This window comes from Falco cherrug, chromosome 2 (genome assembly GCF_023634085.1).
Source record: "Falco cherrug isolate bFalChe1 chromosome 2, bFalChe1.pri, whole genome shotgun sequence".
Lineage (NCBI taxonomy): Eukaryota > Metazoa > Chordata > Aves > Falconiformes > Falconidae > Falco > Falco cherrug.
In genome coordinates, this window is record NC_073698.1 from 73098879 (window position 1) to 73118703 (window position 19825).

General features: G+C 46.3%; 2 protein-coding genes across 4 annotated transcripts; both read left to right on the top strand.

Moving 5' to 3' along the window:
- The first annotated feature begins 4769 nt into the window (after window positions 1–4769).
- On the top strand, window positions 4770–5832 carry LOC129735405 (splicing factor, proline- and glutamine-rich-like). The gene is made up of 2 exons (XM_055702742.1): window positions 4770–5343; window positions 5618–5832. Exons 1-2 carry the CDS (start codon window positions 4770–4772, stop codon window positions 5830–5832), a joined length of 789 nt encoding a protein of 262 aa, XP_055558717.1.
- RGN (regucalcin) lies at window positions 5244–18305 on the top strand. 3 transcript variants are annotated; one of them, XM_055702814.1, is made up of 7 exons: window positions 5244–5343; window positions 5964–6128; window positions 8988–9170; window positions 10459–10674; window positions 12202–12333; window positions 16815–16969; window positions 17961–18305. In XM_055702814.1, the coding sequence occupies exons 2-7, from the start codon at window positions 5966–5968 to the stop codon at window positions 18009–18011; spliced, it is 900 nt and encodes a 299-aa protein (XP_055558789.1). In that variant the 5' UTR covers window positions 5244–5343; window positions 5964–5965; the 3' UTR covers window positions 18012–18305. The 3 variants fall into 3 exon arrangements, with proteins under 3 accessions (XP_055558789.1, XP_055558791.1, XP_055558790.1); XM_055702816.1 differs by lacking the exon at window positions 5244–5343 and adding an exon at window positions 5725–5747; XM_055702815.1 differs by lacking the exon at window positions 5244–5343 and adding an exon at window positions 5812–5828.
- Window positions 18306–19825: the final 1520 nt, after the last annotated feature.

Genomic DNA, 19825 nt, shown 5'->3' on the forward strand with positions numbered 1-19825 from the left:
CTTGTGTACAGCTTCCAGATAATCTTTCTCAAATAGGCTGCTTCTGGCTGGGAAGATCTCCTGGATCCACCTTGCCCTGCCCTTTCTCTGGGACTCTTCTTTTGTTTCAGGCTGGGCAGACCCTCCCTGCCTTCCCATTGCTTTCTCAGCAGCCCTGAAGCTGGGCACCTGCCTTGCCTAGGCTGCCTTATCTGAGACATTGTTTTAAATCTTGAGTAGTCTCTGTAATGACACCTTTATGGTTTCTTTTGGCTTAACTCTCCTCAAGACAATTTTTCCCCAGTTGCTGCCCCACCCACCCTCACCGTGGGGAAGAGCACTGGGCAAGGCAGGGACACAAGGTATATTTTGAGAGTTCCGTAACAGCTCTAGAGATGCTCCGCTGACCAAATTGGTATGCCAGTGTCCTGAGGAAGAATTTTAAACCTAGCGCAACAGCGATGTATAAAGGGAGATGCCTTCAAGAAATTTCCTGGTCATGTGGAAGCCTTTCTGACTAACATCAGGATATGGCGCTCTTATTTTCTGTGGTCTCAGCAACCACAGGGAGTCTGCTGGAGTAGTAACTATATATATATATATATATATATATATATAAAGTGTTACATGACACTTGGGAAAATGGCTCTGGTTATACCTTTGGAAGTGCAGGCCCTAGTGAGGGAATGAGACATCTGCGCGGGAGGGGGGAGGTGTATGGGGTGGAAATCGTTAAACTAGCCCACTCACTTCACCTGAAACCACAGTATCTGGTTGCATTCCTTTGTAGTTCCATCTCTCTTATCTCTGAAGGGTGGTGCTGAGTAGTTTGGGAGCCCCTGGCCTGGCATCACTGGTATGTTTGGCTCCATTTGCATCTGGTTGAATGGAGCCTGACCAAAGTACTTCCGCTCCTTACAAACGATGGCTCAGTCATTGTTCTGTTATCTCCTTTAAAATGGAGTAAAAGCATTGTCTTACCCTCTTCCTTCTCATCACTCCTACAAGAAGCCAACTGTCTGTACTGGCTTGAGGAAGCACAGAGGCCAAAAGCAGGATGAGTCAGGTGGTGCAAATATCCATAAGCAAGTTGTAGTTTGCACTCGTTATGAATGGCTTATACAGAAAACAGACTTCTCTCAAATTGTCTGGTTGAGAGTGCTAAATTAAGCTCAGAGCAGTCACCCCAAATCTGCAGTTAATTTGAAGTTTTCTTCTGATTTGGGCCTGAAGGAGGGCTTGTGTGCCTGAAAACTCCAAACACTGAAAGCACTGTTGCTAAATCAACTCCTTGAATGAAAGATGCTGCCTTTCCGTGAAGTCCTGGCTCCCTTGCACAGCCTCCGTTGTGGCTATGATTTTGCAGCTGCCGTAGCACATATCAATGCTTTTTTGGGGTTTTTTGTTTTGTTTTTTTTTTTAAATCCTGAGGCAAGCAAAGTGCAAATCCGGGTCACGTGGGGTACAAAGAGCAGAAAAGTAAGGCATTAATGAAAAATGTCCTGGCCAGGCTCCACTGAAGAACACTTTCTGAAGTGCCCTGTTGCCCTGCTGCTCCAAGCGCAGAGCAAAGGGCTGGAAAGGCACAGGCTGGGCACTCGAGCTTTGTGAGGCTTAAGGAGGCAGGAACTAGGACTTGCAGGTGCTTCCTGACAAAGAAGTTGGAGGTGCAAGTGTGACCATTTGAGGGGTGTTTGTGAAACACTTGAGAAGCTGGCTGCATTAGGAAGGGTCACACGTTTGCTTGTAGCACTGCATTCTTAGGTGTGAGATGCTTTTTCATGAGACTGTGGCCAGTATATAAGAAATGGTACTGAAAAAAGTCTGCATAATAAACCGTGATAAGTGGAGAGTACCATTGCTGGTTCTGTGAGAAAAACTGGACTTTTAAGGCTAAATGCTTCAATATGACTTCATGGTAATTTGGTGCAATCCTTTTTAGAAAATATTCCTTGTTTGAGATTCTTAGTTCATTCTGCATTAACTTCTGTGACAGTGTGACAGCAGTGGGTGTTAGACTTGATGTAACACGTAAATCAGTCGATGGGCATGAGTCTGCTGTTTAGCACCCTCGTGCCACTTTTTCCCAAGGAGGCATTTGCAAAGTAGGGAAATGGTGTACTTTGGCCAACGTTCAAACTGTATGAGTATTTAAATACGTGACTGTGATCATCCAGACTAGAAAACAGCTGAGACTTCTCAGCAGTTTGATCTCTCCTGGACCTACTTCTTGCTTACTAACACATAAAAGCATGATGCAGACACACAGGTCAATTCCAAGAACTATACTTGGATGAAAACAAGTGCATGGCAGTACCAACTCTTGCTTTCCAGCCAACTGATGGCAGTGATTGATCTCATGTTTCTACCTCTGCCTTTGCTTGGTGTCAGGGTTTTTTTTGTTTTGGTTTGTTGTTCCCCCTCCCACCTTGCTAAAATGCAGTACTACCTGCTAGTGGTAAATTCCCACATGCACACTATGGTTGCCCTAATGGATGTAACAGCAGGGCAGGGTTACGCCGAGGTAGTGGCTCTTTGGGCTCCAGCGCCCTTGGCATAGTCCCTGCTCTCAGCCGCACCTTGCCCTGCTGTGGAGGAGGCCCGACAGACTCCCTTTATGCGGTGTGGTGCTTGGAGGCAGCTATAAGATATGGGCATCCAATATGTCATTCGCACTTTGTACCAGGCATGGATAAGGTCTGCAGCCCTCCCACCTACAAACAGGGAGGAGGACTAACAGAGAAGTAAAACGTGAGGACTAAAGGTGAAAGGAAAAAAGAAGATGGCTCTAAAGATGAAGAAGAGACAGGATCGGGCTCATAAAAGGAGAGAACAACTGTGACCTTCCTGGAACCGGCATAAGCAAAACCTGGTTTCTTTTCTTAACTCCTGAAATCATCCGGCACTCTTTCTTGCCTGCAGCCCTTAGCAGTGGGAGATTTTTCCAGCTCTGTGGCACACTGAGCCGTTCTCCAGAACTGCTGAATATTCCTTGACTGGCGAGAAGAGTAATGGCTTTTGGCAGGCTCAGGGAACCTACAGGCTGGGGGAGGGCTGTGACTTCACCTTACGGGACCTCCTGCATCACATATTTATTCTTTCTGCTCTTCATGGTTGTGACAGTAAGATTCCTTGTCCCCTGCTCCCTGCAAAGCAGGAGAGGTAAGTGTGCAACATGCCCTACCATGTGGCGTAAATGCTGAACCACCAACTGCCCCCTTTGGAAGCCACGGAGGTGCTGTGTGTGCTCCCTATTGCTCAGATTTGGAGGCCACAAAGTAGATGATGCAGCTGCGATGCAACAGCAGGAAGTTCCCTATGGGGAAGCCATGTGGCAGCACCACCTTCAGCAGCCATCTCTTCTGTGCTCTTCTTTCCCATGGTGAACTCATACTGGCAGAAGACCTCAGCTGATGCTCTCTGTGAAGCTACCCCTCCACAAATTCCACGCTGTTCTACTCAGCAAGTCTGGGTTAGCTGTTATTGTCCTGTGTAACTGGAGATCCAAGTTCAAAATATTTGGCACTTCAGAAGATGGCCGGATTTTTTGTGTTGTAACCTGGCACTCGCAGAAGCTGTCAATTTTCTCCCAAGGTGTGTGCCAACGCACAGCTTGTTTTGATGCCTCCAAACCATGCTAAGTCAGCAAGGAGCAGAGAGACTGGCCGGGTGGGTTGAGGGTGTGAGTTATCTCCTGCTGCTGAATTCAGTAAGCCCTTGCGCTGGCCATGTATCCCAAATGGCCTCGTAGTGTGCCAGGGCAATGGGAGAGCAGCAAATGTGGCTGAGCTTTGTAAAAAGCAATACTTGTACTTTACTGTACTTACTTAATGAATTCTTCACATACGTTTGTTGTTTTTTTTTTAAACCTTCGGATCTTCTTTCCTTGCTGTAAACTGTATGGGAAAAAAGAGCGAGCTGTGGCACTTTTCTGGATGTTTGTTTTCTGTGTTGGCAGTCACTAGTAATTTGCTTGCCTCAGGTCTGAGATTAAATCCTGCTGTTTGTTGTATGACACCACAGTGGGGACAGAAAGAGAAAATTCAAGCACTGAAGTAAAGCTATGCAAGCCTGTAAAATGAAAGCTTGACTACCAATGTGATATTTATTAACCTATTGCCACCTTACCTGAGCAGTTAACTGAGGAAAGCCTGCATGACATACATGTTGGTAAGGTCATGTAGCCCATGAACTTTTCAAATACACTGCTAAAAGAAAAAAAATCACCAAATGAAGCCTGGGGTGTGAGCACCTGCTGTATGAATAAAGGTAACCCAGTAAGAATGCTTGAGAGGGAGGCAGTTGCCAATAGGAAGGTGTATGATAAGGAACAGATAAAATCTGTAACGGGAGCTGTGAGGGGGCTGCCTGGTAAAAGACCCCAGCGGGTGCTGTAGCGTTGCTGGTGTGCAGTACTGGGACCTGCCCCTCGAATAAAGGGGCTGCTACAAGTGCCAGCTGGAAACGAGACTCTGGCTGGAAGGTGGGCGTTGGAGCAGCCAAATGAATCCTGGTTTGCAGGGACACAGCAGTGAGCCAGCACTTAAGTGGTGCACCCCAAGTTGCCAGAAGACACACAAGACACAGAGCAGCGAGACTGAAGGCACTTTTAGATGACAGATCCCCGCAGGGGATGACTGGATCCAAGTCAGAAGGCGATCTGTTGTGGGATGCTGAAGAGGAGCACTGGCATTTACAAGCTGCCCTTTGCTTTATGACTGGAGGCCGGGGAGCTGCAGCGGCCACAGCACACAGAGGCAGGCAGGTGCAATGGAGAACTGCATGCGGAGATGTTGATGTTAGCTCTTTGCCTCACGCTTTTGGAAGTTTTTGAGGCTTTACAGCAAGGGGAGCAAAAGAGGGCACGGCATGCTGAAGGCCCTGGATTTCTGAATAAGCAGGGCAATGCTGCAGGAGCTGTGGAGAAAGATGCCCGGCGCTGGAAGTTGGGGCCAAGGCCCAGCAAACGCCTGAACCACAGCAAGGCGGCACGCAAGAACCAGCCTTTCGGTAATGGGCCTCTGCGGGGAGCGGGAAACCGGGCCGCCGCGGAGAGAGACCTCCGCTCCCTCGTCCTCCCCCCGCAGCTCTTGGCGGGGCGGCCGAGCCACCCCGGCCCCAGCAACCGCTGCCACCCGCCACCCGCCACCCGCGCCTGCCTCCCGGCACTGGCGCCGAGGGCCTCAAGATGGCCGCCCCCGCCGGGCCGGGCCGGGCAGGGCAGGGCGAGGGGCCGGCCCCTGGCGGGGGCACCCGCGGCCGGGCCGCCGCCAGCCCCCAGCCCCGCGGCGCGGCGCCTCCCCGCCTATAAGAGCGGCGGCGGCGGCGGCGGGCCGGGAGCTGCGGGTGCGCTGCTGGGAGCGGGTAGGGCCTGTAGGGGGTGGGAGTTCTACCATTTCTCTTTTCTCTTGTGTGTGTGTGTGTGTGTGTGAATGTATATATGTATATACACACACGCATACACACACGCGAGTGTCTAAGTTACACCGGCCCACGCACGGCAGCAATGCCGCCGCCGCGGGAGGTGCGCCTGAGCAGCCGGGCGTGCGGGGACCGGCCTTTCCCTCCCGGCGGCCGCCCACACCCCCGGATTTATTTTTTTCTCTTTTTTTCTCTTTCTTTTATCACCTTCCCTAAGACACCCCCCACCACCCCCCCCACTCCTTTCCTTCACGAATGTGCCGTGTCACCGGCATGACAGCGGTGCGAGCCCCCCGGGGGCGCCGGGCCGTGCTCCTTGCCGGGGGACGGCCACCCGCCGCCGGACGGTGGGGGTCGTTAGGTAGCGGGAAGCGGGCGGTGGGCAAGCAGCAGCACCGACAGGCTCCGCTGCCCGGCGCTCCGCACGGGTAAAACCCCGCTAGGCTGGAAACGCGGCTCCGGAGCGGCCGCAGACCGGCCGTCGGTGCCGAGACCCGGGGGCTGGCGGTGTACGCGCCGGCTCTTGACAGGCGCCCGCCCAGCCGGCACGGTTTTCTCTACAGGCATGTCGTCCATTAAGATCGAGTGTGTTGCCAGCGAGGGCTACGGGATCGGGGAGTCGCCGGTGTGGGACGAGAAGGAAGACGCGCTGCTGTGCGTGGACATCGCGGGCCGGCGGGTGTGCCGCTGGAGCGCGCTCAGCCGGCGGGCGCAGGCGGTCGCCGTGGGTAAGGACCGGCACCGCGGCGGGGTCCGGCTGTGCCCCCGGCGGGGTCCGGCCTCCCGGGGGCACGGGCACGGCTCCTCTGGGTGCTGGGGCTGCGCCCCTCAGCAGCGGCATGGTGCTCGTCTGCTTGAGACCATTCCCTAACCCCGACCTTCCTAGGCCGAGGAGGACGCTAGGGCTTGCGCTGCGCACAGACGCTGGGCACTGGCCAGACTTCGTGCCGAGGACTAAATATTCTGTGCTGCCGGGTTACGTTTGACCTGCTTCCCTTCCCTCTGAGTTGTTCGCAACTCGCTTTCTTTTGTTCCCGCGTTGTCCCAAAGGTAAAGTTCTGCTGTTGATGCCTGTGGGAGTTTTGTTACCGATGTGAATGAGTAATGCCTGGTAACATTTTCTTTATTAGATGAAGTTGGCCCATAACGATTTAAGAAGATGATATTTTTTTAAGGTAACAGTGTCACCAGCTAGAGTTAACTTAACATAGTTTAGGTATTTGTTCCAGGAAGGAAGTGCTAACTCTAAGAAGGAACTTTTCTAAAGGAGTTGCGGATTCACTTCTGGATGTGATAGTATAAATATTTGTCTGTCTGAAGACAGCTCCTTAATTGGTTTAAGTACTTGTATTTATTACTTCCTCATGTTCAGTAATACTTGGTGAAAATCACTTTTGTCCACCCATAAGATATTCACATTATTCAAAAAAGTTGATTTGGGCTTATCTGCCCTTGGAATTACCGTAGTTACCAGTTCTAAAATGAGAGAAGGCCTGAAAGTAATTTTGGAAATACAGCTTCCCAAACTTACTTCCTCTGACCTTAGCCGAGGGAACATGTGCTCCCTGCCTCTTCCCCCAGCTCAGACCTACCTTCAAAGGTGTAGTCTTTTACACGTGGCCTGTCTGGAGATGTAGAAGGGGTAGTAACTGAAGTAGCTACTTTTTTTTTTTTTTTTCCCCTCCTACTTTCTTCTGTTTCCTCTGTTTAGTAATAAAATAGTTACAATTAATAGCTGTGCCTTTGGGTGTAGCATGATTAAAAGGCCAAAAGACCTCAAACACCCGAAGAGTGCCATGTGATTAAAACAGCAGGTTAACGTCCAAAGTGGAAACTGAGAAGTTAATCATTAGGGAAGCTTATAGAGAATTACAGCAGCCCCACACTCTGCAACAACTTCAAATGCCCTTTTCGACTCCACAGGGAAAACAGCACTACATACATAACGGTGCCCAGGGCAGAGACCTTGTGGTCAGTGTTCTCTGTTTGGCATAACGTGGTGTCGCAAGTAAATCAATTCCTGTGGATGCAGCTTAACGAAGCCCCTTGGGTGGCAGCAGACTGAGCTGGGTACAAGGGCCTTTTGGCTCACTTGTGTGCAGTATTTGTGCAGTGAACAGTAGGGTGGCTGTGTCTGTCTCGCTAGCCTGATACATCCCTTCCCCCTGGGGCACTTTGTCAAGGAATGGGGCTGTTCTTGTGGCTGTAGGGGCACGGGGGGGGGGGGGGGGGGGGGGGGGGAACACCTCCAGAGAGAACCAGGTAGGGGCATACAGGCTGCTGGGCATGGGGGAGGGAGGGAGGCCGGCCCTGGGGCTGCTCAGGTGGAAGGGCTCCTGTGGGCCGTGGCCCCAGGTGTTTTGCTGGAGAGCAGACTGGGAGTTGCATTCCCATGCTCTGCAGGCCAAGCCCCTGGGGCTGCTGCAGGCTGAAAAGTGCTTTTATTGGTGTGGTTACTGGCATTTGGAAGAGCAGCACAATGACTTCCTTTGGCGGGTGCCACACACGGCTGAGGGCATGCTGCTGACCTCTGTGCTGGCATGGGAAGGAGAAGCGGCACCCACTCGCCCAGGGTAGATGAGCCCAGACCGCCAGCAGCTTCAGCAGTGCGGTCACATGCCTCTAGGTGAAGGAATTTCTAGAGCTGAGCTTGCAATCAGGTGTGCATCTTGGGTGTTGGGGGCAAATAGCATTCAGATTTCTGGCGTGGTCACAGCTGGGGCTGTGAAGGGAAGGGGCATCCTGAGCCAAGAGCAAGCAGGCAGAAGGGAGCAGATTTCTCTTGGCAGCAGTGGTGGCGGTTATAAGTGTTTGTGAAACTATGGCCTAATTATACCTCTGCAAAACTATAAATACAAAAAATGTTTTATTTTTAAATTAGAAAGTCGGCGATTAGTCCCATGCATATTAAATATTATGGCAGACTTTATTGCCATATTTAAAGTTATTATTCCTTATATTGCATCTGATTGTAGGCTTTAACATAAATGTTATCTTCTCACTCATTTATCCGGTTTTTTTACCAAGTCCTTTATAATAACCTGCAATTGAGGTTTTACTGCATAATAGCTCAAATGAGTGTCAACTAACCATGGAGCATTTACTAATCTTCTGTTTTACTCTACCTCTTGGAAAGCTCTGTCACTCCTTGGTGTGTTTTTGGTGCTGCTGGAGGCATGTCGGAACTGCACAGCAGTGTGGTGCCAGGGGGTGTGTGACCTGTCCCACTGCAGAGATACTCTTGTCTCCGTGAGTTATGACTGAACGGCCATGGTAGGGCAGATTTACCCAGGAGCTGTGCTAAACAAACAGTTGCACCAGAGCTCTAGTGGCAATTGATTTTTCCCTTGGGGAGGGGGGAACCCACACAGTAAACTGTTGTAAAAAGCACACATGCCCATATCAGTACCCCATTTTATGTTTGTTTGTGGGGTATTTTTAAGCATCTAGTAGAACCAGGTGCTGGTAAAGTTCCCTGAGTTTATATGTCCCAAACTGGTGATTCTCTTCATAGCAGCTTTCTGTATGCATTAAGTATGCCCTCTTCACATGAAAGAATCCTCTTTTCCATTTCACCTTGTTTCTAGATGCTCCTGTGAGCTCTGTGGCTCTCCGGAAATCAGGGGATTATGTCATCACCCTGGGAACCAGATTTGCTGCTTTGAAATGGGAAGAGCAGCTGGTAACCACCATTACTCACGTGGACAAGGATAAACCAAACAACCGATTCAATGATGGGAAAGTGGACCCTGCAGGGAGGTATTTTGCAGGTATGCTGTGGGAGTTGCTTCCACTGCTCCATTAGGTTTTGGTGATGAGATGCAGTGATCAGCTGCAGATGTGGCAAGTGTTTGTTCATAGTTAAATGGTGGGGATATTTTTTTGTTGTTGTCTTCAAGCAGTGTCTAATCCCATTTACAAATCTACATGTATCACCTGGACACCGTCTCATCAGGGCTATTGAGACCCACTGTTCAGAGCCAGCCTAAGCAGTCTTGCCTCATCCCTGTTGGCACGTGTGGTCTGAATACTGGCAGAGTGCCAATAAAAAATACTTTTCCAGTAAGAAATTTATGACATTGTGGGTTTTGTTCTTAATAAATCAGAATTTATAGATGGTATTGCTAAAAAATATGTGACTGTCCAGCCTGGAGAAGAGAAGGCTCAGGGGATCTTGCCCGTGTGTGTAAGTAGCTGATGGGGGGGCAGTGTGGGTAGAGAAGTGGGTAGAGAAGGCAGAGCTGCTTAGCGGTGCCCAGTGACAGAACCTGAGGCAGTGGGCACAAACTGAACTCGGGAAATTTTGCTTAAATGTAAGAGAACTCTTTTAGTGAGGATGATCACACAGTGGAACAGGTTGTCCAGAGAGGCTGTGGAGTTTCTGTCTGTGGAGACCTTCAAGACATGGCAGTGCCCTGAGCAACCTGCAGCGGCTAAACCTGCTCCTGAGCAGGGGGTGCACCTGGTGGATCTCCAGAGGTGCCCTCCAGCCCTAGCTGTCCTGTGATCCTGTCCTGTTATTTAAAACATTGTTCTGTGCATCTGCTGTGCGACTGGGTCTGCAGGCTTTCTTTAATTTGCATTTACCAAGCCTCTCAAAGAGCAAGTATCAGTTGCCAACTTCGAGCCACAAAGGTGAGTTTGTTTTTGAAGGGGCTTTAGTAAGACTCATCATCCTGAGGGAAGAGGAAATTTTTTTTCCATTCTCTCTGCTATACAAGATGTTAAGATTTGTGGGAAGTTAAGTGCTGACCACACCCTTCTTCATATTTGAATGACTGAATAAAAAGCTCTGCAGAAGTCCTGCTGCATACCGGTTTTGCCACAGTCCAACAAAAACCCAAAGGATGTGTTTTTTCATCTGCTAAAAGCAAACACTTTTGAAATCTACCTTTCTGTTTTGCTTTTAACTCAGTTTCTTCCACGAATTTCTGAAGCCCCTGCACTGCTCCCTTCTACTTTGGCAGTGCAGTCATCATCCTAGCAAGGGGCTGCCACCAAACCTGGAGGAAAGCCCATTCACTCTGAACCTGCTTTGTTCCCGCTGGCTCTGCACAGGTACGATGGCTGAGGAGATTCGACCTGCCGTGCTGGAAAGACGCCAGGGCTCTCTGTATACACTTTTCTCTGACCTCTCAGTGGTGAAGCACTTCAATCAGGTGGACATTTCTAATGGGTTGGACTGGTCACTGGATCACAAAACCTTCTTCTACATTGACAGCTTGTCCTACTCAGTGGATGCATTTGATTATGACCTCCAAACTGGAAAAATTGGTATGAATTGGCTGTATTCCAAAATAATTGTTTGTGCCTAAAGATTGTGATGTTTGCTTCCATTCTGGTTGTTATGCAGAGGTGATTGGAGCTTTGGGAGTGCTTCTTCAGAAGCCTCCTTAGAACAAAACAGCAGGAGCCACATTAACATCTGTCTGTGCCTGCATCGGCTCCTAGCTTGAACTATGCAGAGGCTGTTGGTAATATTATAAAGTATTTAAATTGTGTGGCAGAGTTTAAGTAGTAATCTGGACGACTGTTACTAAACACAACGCGTATCTCATCTGCCTGTGCAAAAAGGGCAGACTGTTTCTTGTATGGCTTGTATGTTTCTGTGGCTGCATGTTTCTTATTACTGATAGTATAGGCAGTATAACACAAAGCTTTTAGTCTTGTGCAAAACCTCGGAGAGCTTCTTCAGGTTTTTTTTCACTCTGTTTTGTGTTTTGAAATATAAGCTCTTAGATGAAGATTCTGCAAACAGAGATGAAGAACAGCTGGAAAGCAGTAACTCAAAACTTCTTCCTTCATTTATTTAAAACAAAACAACACAACCCCTTAAGGCCTTCTACAGGCTTGGGCAAAAGAACAATTCCGGTGACTTGGACTAATAATTTGCTTTTGAGGACACGGACTGCTTTTTGCTTTTGCTTTAAAAGAACCCTGCCAATTTGGGATTTAGTTTTAAAACCGTGAATTTAAACTCACTTTAGGCGTAGCATCTTGTCCCCCAATGTCTCTCTGCTGTGACTTACAAGTGATTTTTTCTTTAGTAAATAGTGCGGTTCTCCTCTCTCTCACCCACGCTGGCTTGCTCTCTTTCTGTGGGCAATCTGACAATCCCCAGGAGCACAAAGGAAACTCATTTAAAATATTGCTACATATGAGAAACATTGAAGTTGTCAGAGCATAAAATAAACAATGTTGGAAAGTTTGTTTTAATTTTCTTTAATAACAGTGGATAAAAGTTCAGATAGAATTGTTTGGTTTTAGGTTGACAGTATGCCTTTGAAGTTGATGCTTTCCCTAACTCTGTGTTTATATAAACTCTCAGTTTATGTATCTGAAGGTCAGTTTTGTGTTAGAATAGTGATTATTGGCACGTTCCAGCAGCCTGTTTGAAAAGTCTCCAGTTCTGTACTGGAAGTGACCCATACTTGAAATGATCCAAACTGCTTTTAGAACAAGTAATTAATTTTCTGAATATGTATCTGTAACATTAATTTATTCTGTTATTCATTTAATATTGTAAGTAGGGAGCATAAGCAGTGCACTAGAAAAAGTACACCAGAAAAAAGGATGATACTTTCAATGGATAGAAACTCATCCCCAGGCTTTCACGCTGAGAAAAAACTGTCTCGGGGAAACAAACAGGGCAGCAGGCATGATCTATTTCTTTCATATGAAAAAGCTCAGGACTTCAGCACAGATTTTGAGAATAATAGTACAAATAACTGCTGGAATGTGACTGATAAAAATTTTAACAATTGTCTCACTCAGTTTTGTTGTGTTTTTTCTGCCCTGCAGGCAACCGTAGGAGTATATACAAACTGGAAAAAGAGGAAAGCATTCCTGATGGGATGTGCATTGATACAGAAGGCAAACTCTGGGTAGCTTGTTATGATGGTGGGAGAGTAATTCGCCTTGACCCTGAGACAGGTAGGTCCTTGCAAAAAGTGGACTGGAATTTTGTGTTTATTTTTATTTTTATTTAAAAAAAAAAAAAAAAGAAGAAAGAAAGCAAAGAATGAGAGGTGGGTTTTTTCCACCTCACAGAAATGGTATATTTACCCTTCTTAAAACACTACTCTTTATTTATTTGTTTATTTAAACAATTACAAGTCTCTGCTCTCAGAAGTTGGCTTTGTAAATAAGTGCCCTTTGTTCCCAGCCTCTGTTGTGTTGGAAAAGGTAAAGTTGCTGATGAGATTACCATTATACTTGTGAGTTGTTTGACTTAGCATCCTCTTGCATCCTCCAAACTTAAGATCAGTGTTTACGTCATTGATAAATGATGTAGATGAGAATGAATAAGCCATGAAACAGCAAAGATGACTTAAACTATTTTTTTGGCCTCGTTTCTTCAGCATAGTGTATTATTTTGGGCAGCCTGCTGAGGTTAATGCAAGTCCCACGTGACACTGATGCTAACAACATTTTTTTGCTGAAAATTATTTGCATGATAAGTTTTGCAATTGAAATAATAAAAAATATTTAATGAATTCCACAGCATTTTATCATTCCCACAGTAATGTCTTGGGTGTGCCCATTGTCTGAGCCTTTTGTTCATTGCTACTCTCATTTGCACTTTGGTGGTCTGCCAGGCACAATTTAGTGTGGGTGAAAAAAAAGGTGTAAAGGACTTCAGGGAGACTGAGCCACACTGTCTGCAAGGGGCCAGTGGGTGAGAATGGGAGCATGATTTTGACAGATCCCAGACAGCACAGGTTTGCATAATGCAGCATAGGAGTAACCGCACTGGGTTGCATCTGGGGTCTCTTGAACCCAGGTCCAGCCCAAACACAGAAGTCTTGGGGGTTTGTGGGGCTGCAGGTTCAGGGATGCCAGTGTCCCTTGACGCATGCCCCCTCTATAGTGCACAGCGGACCCTGGCACACATGTGCACCTGGCAGGTCAGGCTGCAGCCTCTCTTCTGACTCTGGTGGAACCTCTTGAGGCTCAGGCTGTGCTTTCCCCCTCACCTTTTGATTTGTATGCGTCCAAGATCTTGCCAACCTGCAGGATTTTTTCTTGTCCTGCAGAGTCTGCACCCCAACCCTAGGAGGAGGAAAATCCAGCTGGGAGGTCCCAGCAGCTCTGGGATCTGTTTCTGGTCCCACATCCTCCTGCTTTGGTGGGCAGAGCACTCCTTGGTGACCTCCACTAGCCCTTTGAATACCCTCCTGGAGCAGTGGACTCTACCATTTTTTTCCTCTCTGGTTCACTATTTCCACCTTTTCCCTCCTTGGCCTTCACCTTCCTTTGTTCCCTTGTTTTCCCTTTCCACCTCCTATTGGAGTTTTTTTTTAAGGGAAAGGTAAAGGGAATAGTGTCCATAAGCAGATGCATAGTGGGACTGAGAACACTGACAGCAGAGCAGCTATCCCTAATGCACTTCCAGTCTCTTAACTATGCTCAGATAAGGGTCTTTCAAAGCTGGATGTGATTTCAATGTATCAGGAGGTGCCAGTTATTTCTTTTCTGTGAATCTGTTCCGTCTCCTCTTGCCCACATAAAACTCCTAGCACTCACAACAAACGGTAGTAAGAAGTTTCGCAGCAAAAAGAGCCACCTTCTTTTTGAACATCTCATGTTTATCTGCCCTCTCTGTGTTATCATTTTAAAGTAATATCATCTAAGATCTGCAGTTTGCTGAATTCTGAGCAAATAGCAACTGTTTGGGGAGATAACCCAGTCAGGTTTGAGAACTCCATGAAAGCCTCTCTTTTAATGCACATACCTGTTAAGTGTGGCTTGAATGACTGCCAGACAGTTGCAGATACATCCACTGATAAAGAGCGCACCTAAAGCACATGAGGAGGTTTCAGGTTTCAGTGATAGCAAAGCCTGGGTTGTGTTTTTAGCAGGATGGGTGAGGACATCTGTTTGGTGTCTTTTCTAAGTGAAGGTTCTGAGGTTCAGGGTGAAGTGGTTATTCAGGTCTGGGCTTCTTTAGCCTAGATAGCTGCTGCCTTTAGATTCAGGGTGTGCTGCAGGGGAAGGCTGTGATGACTGATCCCACCAGGTTTGCAAAGGGCTTGGAAAAGATGTCTAACTTGTATGTTGCCAAGTCTTGCCATACCTTCTGGTCACTTACTGACCTGCTAGTTTTATGCACTTGTGGTTTTTTATTAGGAATTAAATATTTTCCAATTCTTCCTTAATGAATGTATTTTTATATCCTTTGATTGTATAGGGTCTAAAAGATTTGCTACGTTTCTATAGATGTCAAGCATAGATGAATACTTCAGGTAGATTTTAGAGCATGCAGGTGCAGATTTGCTTACATCTCCAGGAAGACCTTGCTCATCTCAGAGCTTTGTAATGCAAGTGCACTCAGGGTCTCTCCCCTTGTCTTTGGGGCTCATGCCTCTTCTAGAGTGCATGTGTTTTCCTTTTGAATGCCCTTCCCACTCGTTTTCTCCCAGACTTGGTGTCAGCCAATTTCAGGGGTGTCCTCTGAAGCATTTTATAAGCCACCATGTAATCCTTCCACTGCCAGCTGACTGGATAACCATGACATGTTGCTAGAGCAAGTTGGCAGGAGCGTTGCCTTGAGATTCATACTGGTCCTTGTTACTGCCAGGCAGCAGACAGGACTTCTGTCCCAATTTTCTAGATAATTTGAAAAATACGGTCTTCTCAGGGGGGAAAAAAAAAAAGTTAACCAGACGTGCAAATAATCTCTGACAATCTAAACACTATTACAGTGGGTTTTATTTCTTTCTTAATTTGAATTTGATTTTTCCTTTGGCCATTGTGGGTCAAAATGTGTGCCAAATAAGCTTATTATACAGCATCAGGAATCCCAGAGTACTCAGCTTTTCCAGACTGTTACATACAAGAGGCTCTTTCACCACTGCTCACTTGCTCTTTTCTTTTATTTATTTTGGGATTAAAAGAGAGTTTAAAAGTATCCAGCCCTCATGTCAGGGTTGTCAGAAGCAAAGACAGTTCCGCTCCTCCCCCTTGGTGCTGTATTCTGGATGTACTGCTTACGTCCATACTAGCAGGTAAAACAGATCAGGCAATACCCTTTAGTCCTGCACCACAGGCATCTCATAGCTTATTTTGTACGACCAGGCTGTCTTCCCACACCAAATCAAAGCCCAGACTGTGTCTGGGGAGCAGCTTACCTAACTAGGTGGGCCAAAATTGTACCAGGACTGCACCAATGGCTTAATAATGTGGCCCTGCTTTTACCTGTGCTTATGATCCACTTAGTGTTGTAGTACAGGTGAAGCCATTTGGTCTGTGCTTTTGTCAGTTCATTGCAGTGCTGCTATGTCATTGTAAGGGACCAAGGCACAGCTTGTTGAGTGAGGCAACAGCTTTTAAAGACAGGTGCCTGCTTTGGTAAAACACCTCCTGGGAAATGGTGCCCCACTCTGAAGCTGACTGAGAACTTCTCATAGGTCTTATGTGGGCCAAACTTTCCACTTTTTCTTTATCCTTGTAGAGTTCCCAGCATCAAAGTTACTTCCCTGCTATTTCAACACATCGTTAAACAGTTAGTTACTGTAAGAGGGCCAGGCCCTTTGCACGTGCAACTGGGGGGCCAGGGAAACTGCACATTTTGTAAGGAGATTCATGTGCTTTAGCCTATTTCTAGAAAGAGAAATTCAATCGTAAGTGATTAAAATAGGCATGATTTGTATAAGCACTTACTGCCCAGAATTAGGAGGAATTTTATAAAAGTCTGCTGTAAGGGTGTCTTGACAGTCTTCTGGTTAAGGCTGGAGGCAATCTGTTTACTACTGTCATTAGGACGGTAGCTATTTGTTGATATGATAAATGCATGGTATTATTTATGGTAGCAGCAGTTTCTTGTAAACTTCACATATGTCCCATGATCCCTGTTTTATTCAAGCTTGATTTGAAAGGCTATTGAAATTTCAGGAGAAACTTACAGGAATTAATCTTCCTTGATTGCAGGCACTGGAGGTGTTGCATGAGATACACCTCAGTCGAGCTGCATGAGGTCTGCTTGCTCCAGGCTTCCTTTGTAGTTAGAAGTAGAAAAGTCAGCAGGTCTAGGATATAATTCATGTGGCCTGTTTTAGGGAAGAATTATATCCCGTTTCCATTGACTGACTGCACGGGCAGCTGAGGTGATGAGCTCAGATACATGTCTGTGCTTTTTAATTAGAGGATAGGCTAGGATTGGGGGTGGGATTTTTTTGTGATAACTGAGGCTGAAACTTGTCAAATGACACATCGTCAACAACGCACTTTACAGAAGTCTGGTTTCTCCCTGTCACAGTGCTCAGCGGTATGCTGAAACTCAGCATGGGACCTTCCCCGGCCCTGGTACCTGCTTTTGTGGACCACCTGGCTCCACGCCAGTTATTTACAATAATTTGTTTAAATTTCTTGTTGTGGGTAGATGAACAGGAAATGTCATGTATGTTTTTTTCCAGGAAAAAGACTTCAGACTGTGAAGCTTCCTGTTGACAAGACAACTTCCTGCTGTTTCGGAGGAAAGGATTATTCAGAAATGTATGTGACTTCTGCCCGTGATGGGATGGATAAAGAGTGGCTTTCACGGCAACCACAGGCTGGTGGGATTTTCAAGGTGAATGATAACTTTTCCCTGTTGTTTTAGAAGGTCATTTTTTCCTTTCTGCATTTTTCAGGTAGCAAACCAGTTGGACTGGTGGGAAGCAGGAGAAGAGTGGTTCTTAGAACATCAGTCATATATATATGTATCACAGAACCACAGAATGGTCAGAGTAGGAAGGGACCTTGGGAGATCATCTAGTTCAACCCCCTGCTAAAGCAGGTTCACGCAGAGCAGGTTACACAGAGTTGCATCCGGGAGGGTTCTGAGTGTCTCCAGAGAAGGAGACTCCAGAACCTCTCTGGGCAGCCTGCTCCAGTGCTCCCTCACCCTCAAAGTAAAGATATTTTTCCTCATATTCAGATGGAACTTGCTGTGTTGGAAGCTATGTACGTTAAGCTATTGATTGTATTTTTGGTTCCTGTCGCAGGACAAGGAAGTTAAAAGAGATTTGAAAATACTTCTGGGTTTAAAATTCGTAACAATGCTGATATTGCAAATTTTCTATGCCATCACCTTTTTGCTTCTCACCCTCCCAACACAGTTTCAGTTTTCTATTCATATTTCTATTATGGAAGGAATGTGTAAATACTTGTGTCTTAATCAATGGCAAATAAAACCATCTGCTTTTATTTACTTTCTAGTTAGTTAAAACTAAATTATCTCCTTAAAAATTTGTCACCGTGGGATTTGTTTTAAAGCCCTGCTCTTCCGTATGTTTGCATACCAAAGGTTACATTGTAAACTGCAGAATTAAGGCTTAGTAGTATCTGAGAAGAGGCTTTTGGGGAATGGACTCTGGCCTGAGGTTACTCAGCTTTAGAGAAAGAGTGTAGGTTGAAGTTCCTGGCTGTGATGAGCTGCTGTGTGCAAAATATAGCAGGATGTCAAGTTGGACAACACAGTCCTTTTCTAAATTAAAGCACGTCTAGTTGTGAAAGAAAAGCAAGTGTCTGATAGTGGTGAATTATTGGACTAATCTTTTTTTTTCCCTTTGTTTTAATAGATAACAGGGCTAGGGGTGAAAGGAGTCCCACCGTATCCATTTGCAGGTTAAATATATGTTCTTCAGAATGGATTAGAGGACTGACATAAGGAAGACAAGTTGGAAGGGCATATTCTGGTGCTCAGCATCTTTTTGCTTTGAAACCATAACACAATACCTCATCAGGGAAGGATGAAAAACTACTGAAATACATGGAATTTAAAAAACTGATCTTTTTTTTCTCCTTTAAACTTTATGACATTAAATATCTGATGGTACTTTTCCTGTTGTGCTAAAAAGATTCTCACCCTAATAAACTACTGAATATTGTAACTTTCTTTTATGATTAAATAATGTTTCAATGTCTTTTCTTTTTATTATTTATTCTCCTGTCTCATTTGCGACTTAGGCTATATTGATTTATTGCTTAATTGTACTGTCTCTTTTACATATTTTCAAAGTTTCAGATAAAATATCCATTTGTGGTCTTACCGCTGCTTTAACTGGAACTTCATTTGTTCCATAACGTTCTCAACAACTGAAGCATTAATACCTATTATGGTGCATCTGCAGCTTCCTTTTTGCATTACATTTTTAAGGCCTCAGCTGTGGTTGTACTTAAATTTAACTCTGGTCATCTGGTGTTGATCATCATCTCTCCCCAATGCATGTCACTATGTCACTCATTTTCTTAAATGTAAACCCAAACGTTTAGGATCAAGAACCATACTTTTTTTTATCCTCTGAAGATCTCAGCCCTGTTCCAGGGAGATGTGTGATGACAGGAAAGCGTTAGGTGTCCTTGGTCTTTTGTGTATAAAAGAAAGCACCACCTGCACGTATGTCCTGCTGAACCAAACCCCAGAGCAGCCCGAGAGGCAGGAGGGGCCCACATGCCCAAATGGCCACAGCTTCTACGAATGTGCACAGAATGGAAGGTGTATTGTACTTTCTTCACAGCACCTGTTGTAAAGGGCAAGCTTATTTACTGGATTGCCTTTTTGCTGGTAACTTCAGGCCTGTCTGTGCTGAAACAGCTGTGATGTAGCTCAGTTGGTTTGTGAACTGCAGGTTTTGCTCTTGGCCTGTGACATGTTCCCATGTTCATGCACCTCCACTTGCACTTGGAATAGCTGTCCATCCCTGTCCTGCTGCGTGAGGGTAACCCACCATTGGCCAAGAGTGGCTGTGTGTGTTCTCTGCAGGTAGCTCCAAGAACTGGTACAGCGTGGTTTTCCAGTGTGTCCCTGCAAATCTGTAGGAGTTAGTTTTTCTCTGCTGGATCTGCTTGTGTCTGCTGTGCCCCCTCGAGTGTGCGGTGGGTGACACAGCTGCCTAGCCCCTGGACCACACCAAGGCCTTGGTGCTGCTTTGAACCAAGATTTGAAAGGTGACTGTGCAAGTCACCGTTTTCCTTCTTTAAAGCATGTGGGGGTATGTATGTCTCTGCAGCTGGAAAAGCAGGAGGTTTAAGCAGCCCTGCTTCAGGGCAGAAGATGAGCATGAGGTGGTGAAGTAAGCTAGGACTTGTTTGTTTGAGTGTCTACCATCCTTCATTTACTGTACGTGCTACAAGATAATCCCAAAGCATGGTAGAGGAAAGGTTTATGAGTTGAGGAAGATGGTGAAGGTGGCAAATTTAGGGCTCTGATCTCACTGAAGTCATGAACCTGGTGATAACTGCAGGCTGTAGGGCTGCTGTCGTTGATTGCTAATGGACATTCAGAGATGCAGTGGAAAACTAATATGCATAAACACAAATAAGCAATAAATAGGCATAAACACAAATAAGCTCTGCTCTACCATGGCTATCCTGTTGCAGAGGTTCCTGCACACACCATGAGGTTTTGTACCTGTGCTCACCCTCAGCCCGCTGCAATGGCAGT

Excerpts from the sequence above, each read along its gene's own strand:
- LOC129735405 (XM_055702742.1), top strand. The coding sequence starts at position 4,770 with ATGTTGATGTTAGCTCTTTGCCTCACGCTTTTGGAAGTTTTTGAGGCT. Across the intron at positions 5,344-5,617 it reads GGGTGCGCTGCTGGGAGCGG|ACACCCCCCACCACCCCCCC; the intron begins GTAGGGCCTGTA and ends ACCTTCCCTAAG.
- RGN (XM_055702814.1), top strand. The coding sequence starts at position 5,966 with ATGTCGTCCATTAAGATCGAGTGTGTTGCCAGCGAGGGCTACGGGATC. Across the intron at positions 9,171-10,458 it reads TGCAGGGAGGTATTTTGCAG|GTACGATGGCTGAGGAGATT; the intron begins GTATGCTGTGGG and ends GGCTCTGCACAG. Across the intron at positions 12,334-16,814 it reads TCGCCTTGACCCTGAGACAG|GAAAAAGACTTCAGACTGTG; the intron begins GTAGGTCCTTGC and ends GTTTTTTTCCAG.